General features: G+C 42.0%; 2 protein-coding genes and 1 pseudogene across 2 annotated transcripts; all 3 read left to right on the plus strand.

The window, feature by feature from the left end:
* Nucleotides 1-1116: 1116 nt before the first annotated feature.
* LOC148684121 (vomeronasal type-2 receptor 26-like) lies at nt 1117-12071 on the plus strand (annotated as a pseudogene).
* A 499-nt stretch (nt 12072-12570) lies between these two features.
* LOC132593018 (vomeronasal type-2 receptor 26-like) lies at nt 12571-19498 on the plus strand. Its single transcript, XM_060281382.2, has 3 exons — nt 12571-12672; nt 13651-13777; nt 18594-19498. Exons 1-3 carry the CDS (start codon nt 12571-12573, stop codon nt 19496-19498), a joined length of 1134 nt encoding a protein of 377 aa, XP_060137365.2.
* A 311-nt stretch (nt 19499-19809) lies between these two features.
* Nucleotides 19810-23212, plus strand: LOC148684122 (vomeronasal type-2 receptor 26-like). The gene is made up of 5 exons (XM_088654869.1): nt 19810-20426; nt 20541-20604; nt 21023-21226; nt 22277-22403; nt 23154-23212. The coding sequence occupies exons 1-5, from the start codon at nt 19810-19812 to the stop codon at nt 23210-23212; spliced, it is 1071 nt and encodes a 356-aa protein (XP_088510995.1).
* The last annotated feature ends 1583 nt before the right edge of the window (nt 23213-24795 follow it).

The following is a 24795-nucleotide window of genomic DNA, read 5'->3' on the forward strand; positions in this document are numbered from 1 at the left end:
AGATAACATCGTCTTTGGGAATTTCTTCCCCTACTATTCCAAGTAAAAAGGCTTCCGGTTTCTTCAAGAATGTATTTTTGTAAATCTTTTTCATTTCATTATAAATCATTTCCCAGAAGCCTTTTACTTTAGGGCATGTCCACCACATATGGTAGAATGAGCCAGCATCCTCTTTACATTTCCAACATTTGTTGTCACTTTTGTGATACATTTTCGCTAACTTAACCGGCGTCAAATACCATCTGTACATCATTTTCATCAGATTCTCTTTCAACACAGTACATGCCGTAAACTTCATACCCTTCTTCCACAATTTTTCCCAGTCCGACATCATCACATTGTGACCCAAATCCTTGGCCCATTCAGTCATAACCGATTTTGTTTGTTCATCTTTCAGATGCCATTCTAGCAACAAATTATACATTCTGGACATATTCTTACTATCTGTCTCCTTATTGCCCCAGCTTAAAGACCTTGCAACCTTTGCTGTCATCTGCTCCTCTTGATCTGCCAGGAGAAAAGACACTGTGGCAGTGGTTGGGCGGCCTGGAATAGACAATAAAAGAGGAGTGATAATGTCACTCCTCAGGCCTTTGTAATGAGTGCAAGCCAGGAGGGCATGTTCCACTGATTTGGTGTTGCCATCTCTGCAAGGACATAATCGTTTTTTGTATGGAATCCATTGGAATCATCCCTCAATCCAATAAATGAATACTAGAAACTGCCTTGTATAAGGATGGTAGTAACTAACTAATTCAAAGAAGTATAGTTGCTTTCCTGGGCTAGATGCATAGAATTGTCACCTTCATGGCCAGTTTGAGTACAAAAAGAAAGAGATGGATATTGTTGTAGTCTTTTGGGGGGGGGGGGGATGAATACTAAAGATCACACAAGGACTAACTAAAAGATGATAAGAGTAATATAGAAATGGCATGATGAGTAATTCATTTTATTTAGGCAGAAGAGTTTGATATTTATTATTTTAGAGCCACCATAAAAGAGAACAAGGTTGAAGTTCAAGATGTATCAGTTTGAGACAGAAATGGTAATTTGTTTTGTCTACTTCCTGCATTGTAGAATTCTCCTCTGAAATTTTAAACTAACCTCATTTGCAGCATGGTAACAAAATTCTACCAGCACATCCTGGCCTTGGCATTTGCGGTAAAAGTGATAAATGAGAACCCCAGCATCTTGCCCAATATCACACTGGGTTTCCACATCTATGACAGCTATAATGATGCAAGGATTACCTATCGTAACACTCTGAACCTGCTCTTTAAAATGCACAGATTTGCTCCCAACTACAAATGTGACTCGCAGAAAAACCTCATCGCCATCATCGGAGGACTTAGCTCTGATACCTCCTTCCATATGGCTGATACCTTAAGCCTCTACAAGATTCCACAGGTAGGTTTTATGAGTAGGGGCATGGTTTTTTGTCCCGCAAATCACACTCATCTCTTCCCTTTCTGAAAATGATTTTGAGACTCAGAAAGTGAATATGACTGATGTTGAAGCATTACAAGCTGGAATGTCTATCAGAAATGTACATTACTCCTTACTAGTAGAGATTGCTACACCAATGAAAGTCTGAGTCAAGCAAGAGAGCATTCAGCACCTTGGACATTTCCAACACCAACACCCTGTGCCTCACATCAACTGCAAGAGACGTTGTCTCTGCAAGGAGTTGGGTTGACCTGAAGACTTACAAAGCTGAGCATAGACTTTGCCTCCTTGGAGAGCCTGGATAACTGATTAAAGGGCCCTAATTTATCACAATTGGACATCTGCAGGGCTAGAGAGGTTCTGTATGTTACTCATCATCTGACTCAGATGACTTTAGGGAAATGTATCCTCCAGCCAATGTAGCTCTGAATTAGATGTTAGTAGTTCTCCTGCCATGAAAATGGTACAGCACATTTTAAGACAAGTTTCCTGCCATGCATTCTATTGACCCATTCATAGATCATGACAGATCATTCACCTTTGAAGAGACCCCAGAGAGCTGGAATGTACCTGGCATCCACAAAACATCCACCACAAACACACACACAACACCTTAAACATGCAAACCACAGGTCTTCAATACTTAAGTATCACCACAACTCTAGAAACTGGAAGCACCCTGAAACTTGAAGCATCCTTCAATTTAATGGTCTAGAAAACTACCAGTTGTGTCAAGTAAGTAAGTAAGTAAGTAAGTAAGTAAGTAAGTAATTAGTAAGTAAGTAAGTAATCTTTTTTACGGTCACTGACCAGCACAATAATTGCATTACATCATTAATGCTTAAAATATTATTTAAAAAATTAAATAAGCTAAAATAACTTATCAAAAAGGGACCAATCAACCTTTGTTCCTTATTTTTATATTAATTATTTGCGCCATAAATTATAGTGGAATCTGCCTGGCTCTGTTGAGGAGTTAATTTAAGTACTTCCTATGTAGGCGCACCGAATTCTGATAGCATTTGTGCAGAATCTTGCCACCATAGTGGTGACCTTGTCAGGAATTCCATTTTGTTTAAAACTGTTGTTTCCATCTGATATGGCCAAGGAAAAATGTGGCTGCCTGGCACATTCAAAATTGATGCCACTTAGAAATGCCATGGGGGATGGGAGTGTACATTTTTGTATAACTATATCTTCCATATACATAAAGCAAAGCGTTGGAGTATATAAATGAAATTTCTACATAGGCACCAATTCAGTACTGTAACCTCTTTTTTATAATGTATGGAGACAATAACTCAGTAATAGAACACGTACTGCTTGCTTAAGGTTCCAGGCAGCATTAAAACGAAGTCCTGTTGAGCTGTTTTTCTATTGTTTTACAGCATTTTGCAGAACAAACTTAACATTTTGTTGAGCCCTCAAACTGTGTGGCTGACCAGCCAAACCTAGGGTCCTACAAGTCACCCCCAATCCACTAATACAAAATTTTGGCACAGGATTGGAGTGAATTGAACAATATTGGAATTGGGGTGACCAGTATAGCACCATGTTGGGGAAATCAGACACTATTTTAGGACACCTCGGAATGTGGGGTTTTTCATTGCAAAGTTTGTCATAGGTTTGGAGGGGATTCCAAATAATGGGATTCATAGTTAACACAGCCCTATAATGCATATCTTTTAGATTAAACCTTTATTTGCTGAGTAATGAACTTCATTAATAGAAGTCAAATAAACAATCAGTTTCTCTGATCTCCTAAAAGGCTTTTCTGCTATGGATAGGTGACTCCCCTTTCTCTATGTAATGACCACTGCCACCCTGGCAATCAGAAGAAAAAGAAAGAAGGGGGAAAGTTTTGCTGCTATGATTGTGCTCCATGTCCAGAAGGGGAAATTTCAAACCAGGATGGTGAGTTATGTAGAAATCATATTTTTCATCCTACGAGGACACTGGGAAGGCTAGACAGTAGCATTTAAGGGGGTTATTTTAGTGCAAAAATGAGTAAGGAGGAACATGATACAAAATGGATTAAATTTTTCCATGTATGGGGATATAGAATAAACATAACACTGGATCTCAGGGACATCAAAGGTAATTGAGTGTTGGATAATTCAGAACAGGCAAAAGAAAACTACCCTATTCATGAAATGCATGATTAATCTATGGAATTGGTTTCCACAAGAGGCAATGATGGGAACAGATTAGACAAACTCATGGATATTATTAATGGCTATGATCTCTGATGGCTTTGCTGTGCCTCCATGGACAGAATCTGTATTCTTCCAAATATGAGATGCTGAGAAGTGTGGGGGTTGGGGGAGACTTCTGTTTCACTCATGTCCTTCATTGCAGGTTTCCCATAGGTATGTGGTTGGCCACTGTGAAATCAGGAAGCTGGATGAGATGGGTTATTGGCCTGATCCAGCAGGCTCTTATGTTCTTATCCAAAAGAGGAAATAAATGACAAGGCAAAAGTATTTAAAAGTAAGAATTGAATCAGTATAATGGCTTTCAGAATAAGTGAGATCAAAGCATTTATATCTGAACAGTAAAACAAATGGATCCAATAGGTTTAATTTCATGTCAGTGAAACAGTCACATAGAAGCCAAAGTACTGTTCAATCAGTATTGAAATTTCACCTTGTTTATTTTTCAGATATGAATGACTGCTTCATATGCCCAAAAGCTCAGTATCCAAACAAGAACAAAACTGCCTGCATTCAGAAAACAATGACCTTCCTTTCTTATGAAGAACCTTTGGGTATCAGTTTAGCATCCATTGCCCTTTCTTTCTCCCTCATCACAGCTTTGGTGCTAGGAATATTCATTAAGTACAGAGAGACTCCCATAGTCAAAGCCAACAACCGGGACCTCACCTACTCTCTCCTTGTCTCTCTCCTGCTCTGCTTCCTCTCTTCCTTGCTATTTCTGGGTGAACCTAGCACAGTCTCCTGCCTCCTCCGGCAACCAACGTTTGGCATCATCTTCTCTGTAGCCGTTTCTTGTGTGTTGGCCAAAACTGTCACCGTAGTTCTAGCTTTCTTGGCCACCAAGCCAGGGTCCAGCATGAGGAAGTGGATAAGAAAAAGACTGACAAATTCCATTGTCTTTTCCTGTTCTCTTATTCAATCAACTATCTGTACTGTGTGGTTGATGACATCTCCCCCATTCCCTGAACTGGACATGCACTCTTTAGCAGAAGAAATCATTGTGCAATGTAATGAAGGCTCAGTCACCATGTTCTATTGTGTTCTGGGCTACATGTTCCTCTTGGCCATTTCCAGCTTTGTTGCCGCATTTCCAGCCCGCAAGTTACCTGACAGTTTTAATGAAGCCAAGTTCATTACATTCAGATCTTCTCCATCTTGTCCTCCAGTGCTGGGTTATTGGGCTGCATCTTTGCCCCTAAATGCTACATCATTATTCTGAGGCCTGAGCTGAACAACAGAGAACAACTTATTAAGAAAAAGTAGTAAATAATTGTTTTCCCCCTCACTCTGGTAAATTTTAAATTGTGCTTGAGATTACTTTTTCGCCACTTGTTTAATTTTATTTTATACACACAGGTCTCAGTATCCAACTTCATTTACTCCAACGTGAGTAATTAGTACCCAAATCTTGTTATACACACCGTAGATTCAGCTCTCCAAACAGTTGTACCTGTGTTTAGCACTGTACACAAATAAGCAGAGTTTTCTTCCTTCTTTTACAAGATTTCAGAGGGTTTTCGTGGGGTTTTCACTCTTTGGGGGGTTTCAAAATTTTGAGACTGACAACACATTAGAAATATTCCCATTGGAATTCATGGAAATTGTTGACTTGTTATGTAAATGGCCACCTAACAAACGATCTCCTGGGAATGCATTGGCTTTTTGTCTAGTTCACGGTTGCCTTTTAAGTTCTTTTTTAAACAAACATTTGTAATAGTTATTCTTTCAAACATGAAACCCTTTGTTATTACAGATATCACATTCTTTTCTTCTTGATATGTTTTATTATTGACTTAGATATCACATAGCTATATCAAAATCTCTTTATTGCCATTTATGGCAGCTTATTCTCCCCCCCCCTTTCCCCCCCTTTTAAAGCTAATTTCTTTTTCTTTTGTTTTTTATGGAGCCTGTGTCTGGTTACTAAAATTCATTAAAAATATTTGAAAAGAACAAACACATTGTGGAATGTGAATTGTTTATTTTAAAAGCAAAATTATAGATTAGCCATATCCCAAAACATATTCAGGACTAGATCTGGGATGGAATATGGGTGGTCCCCAGTTTGACCCATTGTTTGCCATTCAGACTGGGGTTCGAATCCCCATGTCATGAATCCCGCTCTATTTGAAAGCTTTACAAACTGCTCATGTTGGTGACACAGTTTTAAAATATGTATCATTTTCCGACATAATAATTCAGTTTTACTTGCAAACTGAATGTTAAAATAACCCCTTTCCAGCCCTGGGAGGAGTGTGGGGACCATTTGTGTGACACACCTACACACTGCAGCTGAAACACTAACATGTTACGATACAAAGTTTAAAAAGCTCTGCTCTATGTTTTTGGGTGAGCTGTTTTTTCTCTCTCTCAGCATTCGTTACCACATAGGTCTGATGTAAGACTAAAATGTGAGTGCTCCCTGGAAGGGCAGATCGTGAAGCTGAGGCTTCAATACTTTGGCCACCTCATGAGAAGAGAAGACTCCCTGGAAAACACCCTGATGTTGGGAAAGATGGAGGGCACTAGGAGAAGGGGATGACAGAGGACAAGATGGTTGGACAGTGTTCTCGAAGCTACGAACATGAGTTTGACCAAACTGCGGGAGGCAGTGGAAGACAGGACTGCCTGACGTGCTATGGATGGTCCATGGGGTCACAAAGAGTCGGACACAACTAAATGACTAAACAACAACAACTAAAATGAGGATGCTTAGAACCATGTACATCACCTTGACTTCAACAGAGGATAAGGCAGTCGGTTAGCTCGGTTGGTTGGAGCATGGTGCTGATAATGCCAAGGTTGCAGATTTGATCCCTGTAAGGGACAGCTGCACAGGCCTGCATTGCAGGGGGTGGACTAGTCCAGGCATAGGCAAACTCTGGCCTTCCAGATGTTTGGGACTACAATTCCCATCATCCCTAGCTAACAGGACCAGTGGTCATTTGTTTTCTTATTTGCTCTCGAAGTTGCAATACTCACCTCAGAAATTTTAAATATAAACCTGTCCTACAAAGTACAGCACAAATCCCTAAAAAGTGGACAAGAAAGCTGATCATTGGTACAACTGGCTGTTTTTGATTACAGAACAGTGTTTATTTTCAAAGCCTACTTGGAAATGCAGAGGGTTGAACATGGGACTGTTGTTACACACAGAAAAGGGCAGAAAAAGGCATCATCTACCCATAATGAAGAAAGATTTTTTTAAATCACATTTTATTTAATTTATTTGTTTAATTTTGCTTGTGAACTTGAAATCAACTCATCCAGGAAACTTTAAATATAATTTTAGAGCCCTAATCTTTGATTTATCTGGATCTTTATTATTACAGGCCAGTGATATTTTCAATTGTATTTGGAAATGCAGAGGATTAAACCCGAGGGCTTTGCGTATCAAGCATTTTGATATACAAATGAGCATTGGATTCTGTTCAATGGAATAGAGAGAGAGAGAGCAGGGCCCACAGTAATACCCCAGGACCCATACCCTTGTGCCATGTTATCATGTCCTCATGAATGATGATTTTTCTTGATTCAAGAGCATCGTCATCCACCTGTCCAACTTTCACTTGATGGAAGGACATGTATGGGAATGTAACTATATTCCAAACACAGCCACCCACCCACCCACCAACACTGCCACCCTCACCCATTCATCAACAAGAGGAGAATTAATCAATTGCTTTCCCTGGCTTTTTCTCTCTTTTTCTTAACAACCCCCCCCCCCCCGTGTTTTATGTTAACATTATTTCCATACACTCCAAACAATTTCCATATATATAAAACTGGGATTAAACAAACCCCTCAGACTTGCCCCCTTCCCACCCTGGTTTCCATATTTTACCCTCTTTTCTTGCAAATAATAATAATAATCCATTCTTTTTCACTTACAAATCTAATTCATTTTATTTCATGAATGGTATATCAATCCTGCTAATGTTTCTAAATAGCTACAGTGGTTTTTAGGTACTCAACAAAATTTTCCCATTCTTGTTTTAAAAATTTATCATCTTGATGTCTATTCTCTACGGTCATCTTTACGATTTCAGCAAAATCTTCACATTTTGATAATCCACTCTTATTTTGTTGGGACCTTCTCTTCCTTCGACATGCTTTCCCGGGCTTTTAAACCCTTCTGATAGTGTTTCATTTGCACTGGTAGCCTTCAGAATGATTTGCCCCTGCAATGACAATTTGTGGGGCTGTCCCTGAGGCTGGCTTTTGCAGTTAGTGCAAAATGCAGTGGCTCACTTGCTGACTGGGGCAGAATTTCACCATCATGTTATGGCACTATTGATGATAGAACTGAATTGCCTGAAAACAAGGTCAAGGTGCAGCTTGGAATCAGAATATTTAAAAGATGCTCTTCCTAAAGTGAACAACTGAATCTAAGGATACAATTTATCTCATATTCAGCGTCCAACTATCCCTCTAGAAGCTTAATGGGAAGAAGGGACTAGTCTTGAAAGTGTATTGAGCTGAAAGATGTAAATTTTCTTTCAACATTTGCTGCTTTGAGTTGCAAAACAAAATGGATTCACTTTGACTTTCCTGCTGGTATTCACTTGTCATGGAAGACTTTGAGCTAAATGCCAACTTTTGTGCTTCTGATGCAGGCTCATCCAACAGGTAGATGATGATCTGCTGGTAGATCACTGGATGTCAGTGGTAGATCACTGGTAGATCACTGGCTCACCCCTCCCCAAGAAGGTCAACAACTTTGGCTCACCTAAAGAAAGCTCAATATTTTTGCCATGCACCCCACAAAATGTGGCTTTCCACCTCCCTAAAAGAAGGTCAACAACATCGACGTGAACCCCCCAAAACAGGAATTTCCATCCTAAAAAAAACCCCTCAACAACCTTGACCTGAACCCCCCCCCCCAAAGGGGGTAGACCCCTGCCAGTTTTTAACTCTGTGAGTAGATCACAGTCTCTTGGGAGTTGCCTACCCCTGCTCTAATGGATAGAGGTAACATGTAGGCCTTTTTGAGAATAAACTCACAACTCAACATGTTGTTTTTTTTATAAAATGACCCTTGGAACTGAAATTAAATCTTTTACTGATTTTTCAACCTACAATTATTCAAATCACTATAATCTGTGCATCTGCTCAGGCCTGCAGAGGCATTTCAGAAGGTACGAGAAAGCTGTCAATGAACAGCCATGAAAGAGATTATATTAGATGAAACTATGCACAATGAATAGTTAGGAGTAGTGGCAAGAGGCAGGCATGACTTTCAACTTTCTTTCTCCCATTTTATTTTATTTTTATATTATTGGTCAGATTGGCAATCAGAGTTTGGGAAATCTCAGCTATGAGGCTAAAGCATGTGTTCATACTGTTTTGATTCTAAAATAAGGTGTGCCAATCTCTCTTGTTGTGCTGTAGTGACAGACAGGTCTCATGCAATCTATCTTAAATTAGTCAGCAGGTACTGATGGGCACAAAAGCATCCATATTTTCTAAGACGCTTGACTACAAGGATGCTGTGGTCATTCACTTTGCTTTTTCTGTTGCCTCATGTTTTGTGCAAAGCAGCTATGAGGTGCCCTGAGACTGAAACATTTCCTGTTCCCCATGAGTGGTACCAGTCAGGTGGCCTCATCATCGGTGGGATTGCTTCTCAGTTCTATTATTGCATCATTGAAGATTTATTCAAGGAAAACCCTTCACAGAATCTGTTTGATGATAATCCACAGTAAGAGACTCCCCCTCCCCCTTCATTTGTGGCATTAATCCTTCCCAGTTCCGGTACTTTATTTAGTATTATGCATCCTACTAAACTGGCAGGCAGTAAATGATGGCTTTGAACTTAGTTTTAATTGCACCAAATGGATAGTTTTAATTGCACCAAATGGACCAACAAGAGGAGGATGGAGCACAGACTCTGTTTAATCTTCCTAGAACATATTCATGAATCAGGGACTGTTTGAGTGAATTTCTTTGAATGCTCACCTGTAAGTTAGCCAGTTTGAATAAAAAGAGAAAGAGGGGGGAGATTGTTGTTGTCTTTTGAGGGTGGCAGGCAACTGAGATTAAAGGTCAAACAAGACATAATACAGAGATGGATGATATATATTTATTATTTTAGAGCCACCATAAAAGACAAAGTTAGTTCAATATACATCTGCTTGAGACAGAAATGGCCATTTGTTTTGTCTACTTCCTGCATTGTACAATTCTCCTCTGAAATTTTTAAACTGACCTCATTTGCAGCATGGTAACAAAATTCTACCAGCACATCCTGGCCTTGGCATTTGCTGTAAAAGTGATCAATGAGAATCCAAACCTCTTGCCCAATGTCACCCTGGGGTTCCACATCTACGACAGCTATTATGATGCAAGGATTACATATCGTAACACTTTGGACCTGCTCTTTAAAATGCATAGATTTGCTCCCAACTACAAATGTGACTCACAGAAAAACCTCATAGCCATCATCAGAGGACTTAGCTCTGATACCTCTTTCCATATGGCTGATACTTTAAGGATCTACAAGATTCCACAAGTAGGTTTTATGCATAGGGACATGATCCCCCCCCAAAAAAATCTCACTTTTCTCTTGCCATTCCAAAAATGATTTTGTGATTCAGAATGTGAATATGACTGATGCTGAAGCACTAGAAGCTACGATGTCTATCAGAAACATAGATTACTCCTTAAGCAGTAGTGATTGCTACACTAGTGAATGCAGAGAGCATTCAGCACCTTGGACACTTCTAACACAAGCACCCTGTTGTTTAATCGTTTAGTCGTGTCCGACTCTTCGTGACCCCATGGACCAGAGCATGCCAGGCACTCCTGTCTTCCACTGCCTCCTGCAGTTTAGTCAGACTCATGTTCATAGCTTCGGTCCAACCATCTGCAACACACATACAGCACTTTGAGTATGTGAACTGAAGTTCTTCAACCCATATAGATCAAAGATAACTCTTATGTCTTCCTCTGCCATGTGCATCTTATACATGATTCCCAACAGTTGAACTAGAGTAGCATTCGGTTGGTGCATTGAGGAATTTGGCCAGCCTATCGGATGTGGCAAAGATTTATCTAGGGTTAATCCAACTAGTGCGGCTTCTCCCAAACCCTAAATTTCCACAGAGTAATTCCACAATAGGATTGCACTCTACAAATGAAACAAAGGGACATTTCTGACAAGACATGAATACTTTATGAAAGAAAATATCCAGAAATTGGAAAATGTCGCCACAACTCTTGTATATTCAGCTGGAAGCATCCTTCAGTTTTACTGTCTGGAAACCTCAAAATTGCTTCAACAAACATTTCATGAATGAAGACCACATGCTCAAAATAATTGTTTATACATAGGTAGCATTATTATGTCTGTTCTTTTCCTTATAGATTGCATATGGTTCATTTCCCCAAGAGGAGAGTGAAATAGATAACTTCCTTTCCTTTTACCGCATGGTGCCCAATGAAGCTCATCAGTATATGGCGATCATCAATTTGCTCCAGCGTTTTGGATGGACATGGGTTGGACTCTTTGTTACTGATGATGAAGGAGGAGAAAATTTTTTGCAGACCCTGGAGCAATTGCTCTACCAGCATGGAATCTGCTCAGCCTTCACACAAAGAATTGAAAAAGTAGCTCGTTTTGATATGTTGGGTGAATTTTTTGAGTTGCTTGATAGGTATTATGTGGGTCTCACAAATGACAAAGCCAATGCATTCATCGTCTATGGAGATTCTCAGACATTGACCTGGCTGAGATCTGTTATATTTCTACGAGATCCTGAAAATAAGGAAAGCTTAACATTGAGAAAAGTGTGGATCATGACAACTCAAATTGATTTCGTATAATTGAGTTTTCAAAAGTCTTGGGATCTTGAGCTCTTTCAAGGTGCCATTTCCTTCACCATTCACTCAAAAGAACTTCTCGAGTTCCATGAATTTCTTCAGACCATAAAACCTTACTGGAATCCAGGCGATGGTTTTCTCAAGGACTTCTGGGAGCAAGCATTTGACTGTCCATTTCCAGATCTGCTCATGCAAGATACTGAAACATGTACAGGGGAGGAGAAGTTAGAGGGTCTTCCTGGCCATCTGTTTGAAATGGGCATGACTGGCCACAGCTACAGTATCTACAATGCTGTCTTTGTTGTGGCTCATGCTTTGCATGCAATTTCTTCATACAAATCAAAGCACAGAGTAATGGCAGGAGAAAAAAGGTTTGAACTTCAAGATCTGCAGCCTTGGCAGGTAACACATTGCAAAATATTATTTCAATGAGACAATTACCCGAAACCCAAATTTTATGAAGTCGGACATTTTCAAAGTTATTCCATTTTGTAACTTTTCTATCTGCTATATGAAATTAGCTCATTTTTTATACTTGTTCTGTGTTAGGTGCCGATCTATAAGCAATATTCATACAGAAGGGAGTAACATAATGCAAACAAAATAGTATTTCAGTTAGCCAATTACTCCAAAGCAACACATCATGAAATGTGATATTTTTAAAGTGATAACAGTTTGTGAGTGCCCCTTTCCCTGTATGTTTAGCATGCACAGTATTTTAGCCTTCTGTTACTTTGTTATAACGTTTCCATCCACTAGACAGGGCATCCCCAAACTGCAGCCCTCTAGATGTTTTGGCCTACAACTCCCATGATCCCTAGCTAGCAAGACCAGTGGTCAGGGATGATGGGAATTGTAGGCCAAAACATCTGGAGGGCCGAAGTTTGGGGATTCCTGCACTAGACTGAAATAGCTCATTTTTTATATTTGGCCTTCACTATATGTATGTATATATTTCTTTTTTCCCCTTTTCCCTTTGAATCAGCTCCACTATTTTCTGCAAGACATTTTATTTAACAACTCAGCAGGAGAAACAATATCCTTTAATGAAAAAAGGGAAATGAGAGGTGGACTTGACATCACGAACATGATCACCTTCCTAAACAAGTCCTTCTTTCGAATGAAAGTTGGATGTGTTGATCCTGATGCTCTTGAAGGAGAAGCATTCATCATTCATGAAGATATGATTGTATGGCACAGAGGTTTTAATCAGGTCTCTATTCTAGGAATCCGTCTCCACTTTCTTAAGATGTGTTCTTTGGGGGTCAGAAAATTCCATTTTCTTTAACACTGCTGTTTGTATCTGATAGGGCAGAGGAAAAATGTGGCTTTCCAGCACATTCAAATTTGATGCGGCTTTGAACTGCCTAGGGGAGGGGGAACCCGGCATTTCTGTAGAAGTAATTTTTTCATTTATATTTACTATACCTTCCATATATAAAAAGCAAAGATTTGGCATATCCAAATGAAATTGCTTCATAGCTGCCCATTCTCTAATCTCTCTTTCTATCTGGCCACATAACCCGGAAACTGTCTGCGGACAAACGCCAGCTCCCTCGGCCTATAAAGCGATATGAGCGCCGCAACCCCAGAGTCGTCCGCGACTGGATCTAACGGTCAGGGGTCCTTTTACCTTTAATAGATCCCATATGAAAGGTCTTGAGTTCAATCCCTTGCATACCCAGGCAGGGTTAAAATGAAGTCCTGGTGAGATGTTTTTCAATTGTTTTGCAGCATTTTGCAAAAAAAGAAAAAGAAAAAAGTGCATTTTGTTGAGCCCTCAATCTGTGTGGCTTACCTGTCAAACCAGGTGCCTTACCTGTCATCCCAATCTATGAATGCAAAACTTTGGCATAGGTTTGGAGTGGATTGGACAGTATTGGATTTGGTGTGACCAGTGTAGCACCTTGTTGGGGAATTCAGACAGTGTTTGGAGGGCACTGCATAATGTGGAGTTTGTGCTGTAGAATGATTGCAAAGTTTGTCATAGGAATCCAAATAAGGGGGTGTCATAGGAATCCAAATAAGGGGGTTCATAGTTAATGCAGCTGCGTATGGCAGCTATTTATATTAAACCTTTTTTTGCTGAGGGCTGAACTCCATTAAGAGAAGTCAAATAAGCAATTAGTTTCTCTGATCTTCTAAAAGGCTTTTCTGCTATGGATAGGTGATTCCCCTTTCACTATGTAATGACCACTGCCACCCTGGGAATCAGAAGAAAAAGAAAGAAGGGGAAAAGTTTTGTTGCTATGGTTGTGTTCCATGTCCAGAAGGGGAAATTTCAAACCATGATGGTGAGTTATGTAGAAATCATATTTTTCATCCCTAGGGCCGGTGCGTCCATTTAGGCAGTCCATTTAGGCGGTTGGAGGATGGATGGCGGCTAAGAGATTGAGATTGAATCTTGACAAGACAGAAGTACTGTTTGTGGGGAACAGGAGGCGTGCGGGTGTGGAGGACTCCCTGGTCCTGAATGGGGTATCTGTGCCCCTGAAAGACCAGGTGTGCAGCCTGGGAGTCATTTTAGACTCACATCTGTCCATGGAGGCACAGGTCAACTCTGTGTCCAGGGCAGCTGTTTAGCAGCTCCATCTGGTACGCAGGCTGAGTCCCTACCTTCCCACTGACTGTCTCTCCAGAGTGGTGCATGCTCTAGTTATCTCTCGCTTGGACTACTGCAATGCGCTCTACGTGGGGCTACCTTTGAAGGTGACCCGGAAACTGCAACTAATCCAGAATGCGGCAGCTAGACTGGTGACTGGGAGCGGCCGCCGAGACCACATAACACCGGTCCTGAAAGACCTACATTGGCTCCCAGTACGTTTCCGAGCACAATTCAAAGTGTTGGTGTTGACCTTTAAAGCCCTAAATGGCCTCGGTCCGGTATACCTGAAGGAGCGTCTCCACCCCCATCGTTCTGCCCGGACACTGAGATCCAGCTCCGAGGGCCTTCTGGCGGTTCACTCGCTATGAGAAGCCAAGTTACAGGGAACCAGGCAGAGGGCCTTCTCGGTAGTGGCACCCACCCTGTGGAATGCCCTCCCACTAGAGGTCAAAGAGAACAGCAATTACCAGACCTTTAAAAGGCATCTCAAGGCAGCCCTGTTTAGGGAAGCTTTTAATGTTTGATGGATTTCTGTATTTTAGTGTTTTGTTGGAAGCCGCCCAGAGTGGCTGGGGGAACCCGGCCAGATGGGCGGGGTATGAATTATTATTATTATTATTATTATTATTATTATTATTATTATTATTATTGCCAGTCGTCTAGAGCGCCAAAATGGAGGGGGCACAATCCAACCTGCCCAGGGCCATCCCGTCCGTTCTGCCTGCCATGCTGCGCCCTCCCTCCAGCTCCCAGTCGCGCCCTCTGGCAAGGCCAAGGGCGGGGGGCAGCCAGAGGGAGAGACGGGTAGCTGGAGGGCACAGCGCAGCGGGCAGCAACGCAGAACTCGCGCTCCGCCGGGCTGTGCCACCTCCACCTGCTCAGCCCCGCTGCTTTGGGGCAAACCGCGAGGGAGGGCTTCGTTTCCCTCCCTCACGGCTTCCTTTGAAGCTGTGGGGAAGGGAAACGGAGCCCTCCTTCAAGGCTTTGAAGCAGTGAAGCTGGTCTTGAAGCCTTGAAGGAGGGCTCCGTTTCTCTCCCTCACAGCTTGTTTTGGAGCAGCGGGGCTGCGCAGGAGACACTTGGCTCCTGCATAGCCCCACTGCTTTGGGGCGAGCGGCGAGGGAAGGCTCTGTCTGGGCCTCTTTCCCTCTCCCCCACCCCACAGTGAGCCGGGGAGAAGGGAGACATGGCCGCCCCTGCGAGAGGTGGCGACAGGATCAGCGCCCCGAAAGCACTCCTTTCGGGGCTCTCATTCCGCCGCCGCCTCTCGCAAGAGCAGGCTTCCTCCCCCCTCTCTCTTTATTTCTCTTTCGCCCTTCCCCCCTCTCTCTCCCCACCCACACCTTCCTTCCTTCCTTCCCTCTCTCTCTCTTCCCTCCCTTTCTCTCGCTATTTCCCCCTCACCCCCCTCCCTCCTCCCTCTCTCTCTCTCTCTCTCTCCCTCTCACCCCCTCCTCCCCACTGCACCTTTGAAGGGCCACCTTTGCAAGGAAACACTTGCCCCACCCCCTGCCCCTAACAGGATTCCCAAGGCTCCTGCTTCAGCTCTTCAGCCCCCCCCCCCGAGCCCTTCAGCCCCTACCTGGCTGGGAGCCCGGAGGGCGATCCACAGCGCCACAGGCAGGCTCTGGGTGGCATCTGGCCAGAGACGACATGTCATGCCTGTTCCCAAGGATGAGGCACAGAGGAACCTGCCAGATCCTGGGCCAGTCCATCTCCCTCAGTGCAGCCAACACTGGTTGGCAGCAACAGCCCTCCAGCTTTCAGCCCTGCCTGGAGTTGCTGCCAGGGAATACCTGCCAGGATTCCTGCATTGCAGGGGGTTGGGCTAGATGACTGATGCAGCTGTGTGTGTGTGCGTGCGTGTGCGTGCGTGCACCTTGTAGGTCTTTCATCCCCTGCAAGAGAAAGCCCTCCCCATCAAGCCAAGGGCAACCCTTTTGCTGGGGGCACCTGCTAGAGCTCTGAAACCTGCTGTCCAAATAAACCCCCTCTCTCCAAGCCTCCCTCTTGAGCAGCCACATACAGACCCCCTGTGAAGAGGAGCCTCCTTCCATGGCTGCCCCAACCCAACCTCTTCCCGAACCCCAGACACTGAGCTTTCATTTTTTTAAAAAAAGGTCTCTAGTCCTCCCAGAGAACTTTGGAACTCCCTGCCTAGGGAAGCTAGATGGGCTCCCTCCTTGCTGGCAGATGGGAACTGACTGTGTTTTGAGGAAAGGGCCGGCGCTGTGGTATTTTTATTGTTGCTATTATCACTATTTCTAATAGATCTTTTCAATACATTGTTTTAATTCTATTTGTGTTTAATAACTTTTTAATGATTATCTTTTCCATGATTTTAACTTTTTCTGTTTGATGTGTAAAGTGGCTCTGAGTTCCAGTTTGGGGAAAAGGCAGGTAACAACAACAACAACAACAACAACAACAACAACAACAACAACGTTATGAAACAAAACCTGCAGGCAGCCTCTAGGACTAGGTGGTTTCTGTGACATGCGCCCAGCGCCTGTGTACCTATCAAGTCCTTCCCAGCTGCTGAGTGAAGGGAGGATTGTGATTGATGACTGAGCTGCTTGGACACCAGACTAGAGGGCTCTGGTGGCAGTGCAAACATGCCCCAAAATACTGGGAGCTGGCCTATGATGAGCTCAAAAGAATTCTTAAAATCACATTTCAAAAAAAAAAACCCTGAAGCCTTCCTATTAGCGATAATTGGTGATGAGATCCCTATGAAGGTACACAACTTATTTCTTTATGCAACAGCAGTGGCCAGAATAGCATAAATTGGATAGAAAGAGAAAGCCCAACCAAAGAGAAACAACGGCTGCACAAATTGACAGACTTCACAGAACTTGCAAATATGGTAGCCCAAGTAAGGAATCAGAATGGGGGAAAAGACAAAGGGGGAATAGTTACAGGTAGGTAGCTGTGTTTGTCTGTGGTATGAGCTTTCGTGTGCATGCACACTTCTTCAGATACACGGGTGAATAGGATAGTTTTGGGGAATATTTTTTAAAATATACTAAAATCAATTTACAAGCAGGGGTATTCCTATGAACAACAGTTAAATACAGGGAGGGATTAGAAGAGGGAAAGTAGGGTGGACTAATAAACTTTATATGATGCAGCAACATTCAATATACCATGGAAGGTCAGGTTGGAAAGTCTGCACAGAAATTATGTATGATGGTAAAGTATGATGTGTAAATAAGAAAAAATGGGAAATGCATAAACAATTTTTAAAAGGGCTTTCTGGGGTCCTGAAGAGCTGCTGTTTCCCCTATCCCTTTTAATGTACTTTCCCCATTAGTGTTTCATTTTCTAGGCAGAAATTCCACAGGTTAAACCTTTTCTCCCTATGGCAATGCCATTTTGAGGAAAGTTTTGCCATGGTGGTTCTCCCCCTCATTCTGTGTTGTGCCACACCTCCCCTACCCCACCCTAATTTGTGACTGGACCCTCCCTCCCTCCCTTCTCTGTCACTTCCCTCCCTCCTTCCCTCTCCCTCCCTCCCTCTTTCATCCCTTTCTTCCTTGTCTTCCTTCCTTCCTTCCTTCCTTCCTTCCTTCCTTCCTTCCTTCCTTCCTTCCTTCCTTCTCCCTCTCTTCCCCCTCCCTCCCCACCCTGCACTATTATTCTGTGGTAGTAGGACTGCCACTGTTTTGGAACATGTAGCAGAGATCATGGTTACAAGGAACAGGTTGGATGTGAAATACATCTGTGTTTGACATATGATTGGCCGGGGGGGGGGCAGAAGGTGATCTTGCCTAGGGCACAAAAAAACACTAGCACCGGCCCTGTTCATCCCACAAAGAGACTGGTCGGAGGGGGAGGGGGAGTTGGGGCACATGATAAAAATGCCTAAAATGCAAGGCATTGAGAAATTGGATAAAAAAGAAAAAATATAGATCTCTTAATACTAGAGCTTTGGGGCATCTAATGAATTTGAGTGTTGGGTGATTCAGAATGAGCAAAATAAAGTTAACTTCTTTATGAAGTACTTGATAAAACTATGGTCAGTGATGGGCACAAATTCGAAGGCTTCAAAGGAGGATTAGACAAACTCATGTAGGATAAGGCTATCAGTGGCTTTGAGCTCAGATGACTTTGCTGGGCCTTCATGCTCAAAGGCTGTATTTTTTCCAAATACCAATTTCTGGGAAGTGGGGGGGGGTTGGGGAAGACTTCTGTTTCACTCAGGTCCTGCTTGCAAGCTTCCCATAGGAATCTAGTTGGCAACTGAGAGATCAGGAAGCTGGAAGAAATGGGCCATTGGCTCTTATCTACTTATCCCAAAGACAGTTTGAAGGATTTCAACTCGGCTATTATCAACTTAGCAGACAACCTATGATAACCTTAAAAATGAGTGAGAACAAAGCATTTATATATAAACACCAAAACACATGGTTCCAAAAGATTGAATTTCATGTCACCAAAGCGGTCACATGGAAGACAAAATACTGTTGAATTAATATTGAAATTTGACCTTGTTTATTTTTCAGATATGAATGACTGCTTCAGATGCCCAAATGCTCAGTATCCAAACAAGAACAAAACTGCCTGCACTGAGAAAAAGATTACTTTCCTTTCTTATGAAGAACCTTTAGGGATCAGTTTAGCATCATTTGCCCTTTCTCTCTTCCTCTTCACTGCTTTGGTGCTAGGAACATTCATTATGTACAAAGACACTCCCATAGTCAAAGCCAACAACCGGGACCTCACCTACTCTCTCCTTGTCTCTCTCCTGCTCTGCTTCCTCTCTTCCTTGTTATTTCTGGGTGAACCTAGCAAAGTCTCCTGCCTCCTCCGGCAACCAACATTTGGCATCTTCTTCTCAATGGCTGTTTCTTGCGTGTTGGCCAAAACTGTCACTGTAGTTCTAGCTTTCATGGCTACCAAGCCAGGGTCCAAGCTAAGGAAGTGGGTAGGAAAAAGTCTGGCCTACTCAGTTGTGATTCCCTGTTCTCTTATTCAATCAATTATCTGTACTGTGTGGTTGATGACATCTCCCCCATTCCCTGAACTGGACATGCACTCTTTAACAGAAGAAATCATTGTGCAATGTAATGAAGGCTCAGTCACCATGTTCTATTGTGTCCTGGGCTACATGTTCCTCTTGGCCATTGCCAGCTTTGTTGCCGCATTTGCAGCCCGCAAGTTACCTGACAGTTTTAATGAAGCCAAGTTCATTACCTTCAGCATGTTGCTCTTTTGCAGTGTTTGGCTGTCTTTTTTTCCAGCCTACCTGAGCACAAGAGGGAAACACATGGTGGCTGTGGAGATCTTCTCCATCTTGTCCTCCAGTGCTGGGTTATTGGGCTGCATCTTTGCCACTAAATGCTACATCATCATTCTGAGGCCTGAGCTGAACAACAGAGAACAACTTATTAAAAAATGTACTAAATAAATATTGTTTTCCCCCTCACTCTGGTAAATTATTTCCATACACTCGAAACATTTACCATATATACAATATTGGGATTATACAAACCCCTCAGACTTCCCCCCATCTCACTCTGGTTTCCATAACAATCCTCTAATGTTTCTAAATAGCTACAGTACAGTGGTTTTTAAGGTACTCAACAAAATTTTCCCCTTCTTGTTTTAAATTTTTATCATCTTGATGTCTGTTCTGTTTTTATCATCTTGATGTCTGTTGCATATGGTTCATTTCCCCAAGAGGAGAGTGAAATAGATCACTTCCTTTCCTTTTACCGCATGGTGCCCAATGAAGCTCATCAGTATATGGCGATCATCAATTTGCTCCAGCGTTTTGGATGGACATGGGTTGGACTCTTTGTTACGGATGATGACGGAGGAGAAAATTTTTTGCAGGCCCTGGAGCAATTGCTCTACCAGCATGGAATCTGCTCAGCCTTCACACAAAGAATGGAAAAAGTAGCTCGTTTTGATTTGTCAGGCAAAATTTTTGAGTTGCTTGATAGGTATTATGTGGGTCTCACAAATGACAAAGCCAATGCATTCATCGTCTATGGAGATTCTCAGACATTGACCTGGCTGAGATTTGTTATATTTCTTCGAGATCCTGAAAATAAGGGAAGCTCAACATTTGGAAAAGTGTGGATCATGACAACACAAATTGATTTCGTATTATTGAGTTTTCAAAAGTCTTGGGATCTTGAGCTCTTTCAAGGTGCCATTTCCTTCACCATTCACTCAAATGAGCTTCTCGAGTTCCATGAATTCCTTCAGAGCATAAAACTTGACTGGAATCCAGGCAATGGTTTTCTCAAGGACTTCTGGGAGCAAGCATTTGACTGTCCATTTCCAGATCTGCTCATGCAAGATACTGAAACATGTACAGGGGAGGAGAAGTTAGAGGGTCTTCCTGGCCATCTGTTTGAAATGGGCATGACTGGCCACAGCTACAGTATCTACAATGCTGTCTTTGTTGTGGCTCATGCTTTGCATGCAATTTCTTCATACAGATCAAAGCACAGAGTAATGGCAGGAGACAAAAGGTTTGAACTTCAAGATCTGCAGCCTTGGCAGGTAACACGTTGCAAAATATTATTTCAATGAGACAAATGCCCGAAGCCCAAACTTTATGAAATAGGACATTTACAAAGTGATATCATTTTGTAACTTTTACATCTGCAATATGAAAAGAGCCAATTTTTCATACTTGTTCTGTGTTAGGTGCTGATCCATAAGCAATATTCATACAAAGGGAGTAACATAATGCAAACAAAATAGTATTTCAGTAAGCCAATTACTCCAAAGCAACACATCATGAAATGTGATATTTTTAAAGTGATAACAGTTTGTGAGTGCCCCTTTTCCTGTATGTTTAGCATGCACAGTATTTTAGCCTTTTCCATCCACTAGACTGAAATAGCTCATTTTTTATATTTGGCCTTCACTATATGTATGTATATATTTCTTTTTCCCTCTTTTCCCTTTGAATCAGCTCCACTATTTTCTGCAAGGCATTTCATTTAACAACTCAGCAGGGGAAACAATGTCCTTTAATGAAAAAAGGGAACTGAGAGGCGGATTTGACATCACAAACATGATCACCTTCCCAAACAAGTCCTTCTTTCGAATGAAAGTTGGATGTGTTGATCCTGATGCTCTTGAAGGAGAAGCATTCATCATTCATGAAGATATGCTTGTATGGCACAGAGGTTTTAATCAGGTCTCTATTCTAGGAATCCGTTTCCACTGTTCTTATGATGTGTTCTTTGGGTGTCAGGAAATTCCATTTTCTTTAACACTGTTGTTTGTATCTGATAGGGCAGAGGAAAAATGTGGCTTTCCAGCACATTCAAATTTGATGCAGCTTTGAACTGCCTAGGGGAGGGGGAACCCTGCATTTCTGTAGAAGTATTTTTTTCATTTATATTTACTATACCTTCCATATATAAAAAGCAAAGATTTGGCATATCCAAATGAAATTGCTTCATAGCTGCCCATTCGCTAATCTCTCTTTCTATCTGGCCACAAGACCCAGAAACTGTCTGCGGACAAACGCCGGCTCCCTTGGCCTATAGAGCGATATGAGCGCCACAACCCCAGAGTCATCCACGACTGGATCTAACGGTCAGGGGTCCCTTTACCTTTAATAGATCCCATATGAAAGGTCCCGAGTTCAATCTCTTGCATCCCCAGTAAGGGTTAAAATGAAGTCCTGGTGAGATGTTTTTCAATTGTTTTGCAGCACTTTGCAAAACATAGTGCATTTTGTTGAGCCCTCAATCTGTGTGGCTTACCTGCCAAACCAGGAGCCTTACCTGTCATCCCAATCAATGAATGCAAAACTTTGGCACAGGTTTGGAGTGGATTGGACAGTATTGGATTTGGGGTGACAAGTGTAGCACCTTGTTGGGGAATTCAGACAGTGTTTGGAGGGCACTTCAAAATGTGGTGTTTGTGCTGCAGAATGATTGCAAAGTTTGTCATAGGTTTGGAGGGGATCCCAAATAATGGGGTTTATAGTCATAGCTGCCAAGTTATCCCTTTTTTTAAGGGAAATTCCCTTATGCTGAATAGGCTTCCTCGCGAGAAAAGGGAAAACTTGGCAGCTATGTTAATAGTTAATGCAGCTTTGTATGGCAGCTACTTATATTAAACCTTTTTATGCTGAGGGGTGAACTCCATTAAGAGAAGTCAAATAAGCAATTAGTTTCTCTGATCTCCTAAACTGCTTTTCTGCTATTGATAGGTGATTCCCCTTTCTCTGTGTAATGACCACTGCCACCCTGGGAATCAGAAGAAAAAGAAAGAAGGGGAAAAATTTTGTTGCTATGGTTGTGTTCCATGTCCAGAAGGGGAAATTTCAAACCAGGATGGTGAGTTATGTGGAAATCATATTTTGCATCCTACGAGGACACGGGCCGGAGGGGGGGGGGTGACTTGGGGCACATGATAAAAATGCCTAACATCTGTGGAAGAATGGCAGATGAAATTGATGGATTATATGGAACTTGCTGAGATGACAGGGAGACTACGTGACCAGGGAGAAGAATTGGTGGAAGAAGACTGGAAAAAATTTAGAACGTCTTTTAAAAAATATTGTTGAATTGAATTTGGAAACAGATTTTCAAGTGTATAGAAACTGCAGATTTTTGAATTATGTTAGAAAATGTGTGATGTTTGAGGGAAGTTTAATTTAAACCGGAATGATTTAAATTTAAGATATAGAATTTGTGAATGAGAATTGGGAATGAACCGCAGCAGAGGGGAATTCGAGGAAGTTCTTTTTTCTTTTAAAAAAGTCATGACAAGTATAAGATTAGAAATTGTATTGTATTTTTTTAATTTTTTTTATTTAGGCTGTGTTGTATGTGGGTTATTTATCTATGTATGGTTAATGCTTTATGTGTTTATATATAAAATGAATAAAAATTATTTTTTTAAAAAAATGCCTAAAATCATGCAAGGCATTGAGAAATTGGATAAAAAAGAAAAATTACATTTCTCATAATACTAGAGCTTGGGGGCATCTAAGGAATCTGAGTGTTGGGTGATTCAGAACGAGCAAAATAATGTTAACCTCGTTATGAAATATTTGATAAAACTATGGAATTTGTTCCCTCAAGAGTCAGTGATGGGCACAAATTTCGAGGGCTTCAAACGAGAATTAGACAAACTCATGTAGGATAAGGCTATCAATGGCTATGACCTCAGATGACTTTTCTGGGCCTTCATGCTCAAAGGCTGTATTTTTTCCAAATACCAGTTTCTGGGAAGTGTGGGGGATGGGGAAGACTTCTGTTTCACTCAGGTCCTGCTTGAAGCTTCCCATAGGAATCGGTCCAGCATGAGGAAGTGGTTAAGAAAAAGACTGACAAATTCCATTGTCTTTTCCTGTTCTCTTATTCAATCAACTATTTGTACTGTGTGGTTGATGACATCTCCCCCATTCCCTGAACTGGACATGCACTCTTTAGCAGAAGAAATCATTGTGCAATGTAATGAAGGCTCAGTCACCATGTTCTATTGTGTCCTGGGCTACATGTTCCTCTTGGCCATTGCCAGCTTCATTGCCGCATTTGCAGCCCGGAAGTTACCTGACAGTTTTAATGAAGCCAAGTTCATTACCTTCAGCATGTTGCTCTTTTGCAGTGTTTGGCTGTCTTTTTTCCCAGCCTACCTGAGCACAAGAGGGAAACACATGGTGGCTGTGGAGATCTTCTCCATCTTGTCCTCCAGTGCTGGGTTATTGGGCTGCATCTTTGCCCCTAAATGCTACATCATCATTCTGAGACCTGAGCTGAACAACAGAGAACAACTTATTAAGAAAAAGTATTAAACAATTGTTTTTCCCCTCACTCTGGTAAATTATTTCCATATACTTGAAACATTTACCATATATACAATATTGGGATTATACAAACCCCCTCAGACTTCCCCCCATCTCACCCTGGTTTCCATAACAATCCTGCTAATGTTTCTAAATAGCTACAGTGGTTTTTCAGGTACTCAACGAAATTTTCCCATTCTTGTTTTAAATTTTTATCATTTTGGTGTCTTTTCTTCATGGTAATCTTTAAAATTTCAGCAAAATCTTCATTTTGATAATCCACTCTTATTTTGTTAGGACCGTCTCTTCCTTCCACATGCTTTCCTAGGCTTTTAAGCCCTTCTGATAGTGTTTCATTTGCACTGGTAGCCTTCAGAATGAATTGCCCCTGCAATGCACATTTTGTGGGGCTGCCCCTGGGGCCGGCTTGGAATTCGAAGCTTGTGCAAAATGCAGTGGCTCAGTTGCTGACTGGGGCAGAATTTCAGCATCATGTTATGGCATTATTGATGTAAGAACTGAACTGTAGAGCTAAATTTCTAATAGCAGTGTAGCACCCTATAAGATCATGGTGAAGCTTGCAGATCTTGAAATCCAAAACTTTTATACCCCTCAATTGCTCTGTGCTTTGATCAGAACTAGTAATTGGGATGCAAAGCATGTCCCACAACATAGACAGCCTTGTAGGTATTCTATCTGTGGCCAGTCATGAGCACTTCACACTGAGGTCTAGGAAGGCTTTCCAGCCTCTTCTCTCCAGAAGACACCTTATTATCTTCCATTGGCACATGAAGATTTGGATATACAGTCAAATGCAAAGGGGGGGGAGCCTGTATGTGGCTGCTTCCCCTGGAGCTCAGGGCCATTTTTGCCCTGAGAACTCTCGACAGACCCAATTCTTTTGTATGCTACACCCCCACCACTGCAAGGCCATAATT

The sequence above is a fragment of the Zootoca vivipara genome, chromosome 12 (genome assembly GCF_965207765.1).
Source record: "Zootoca vivipara chromosome 12, rZooViv2.hap1.1, whole genome shotgun sequence".
Classification (NCBI taxonomy): Eukaryota; Metazoa; Chordata; class Lepidosauria; order Squamata; family Lacertidae; genus Zootoca; species Zootoca vivipara.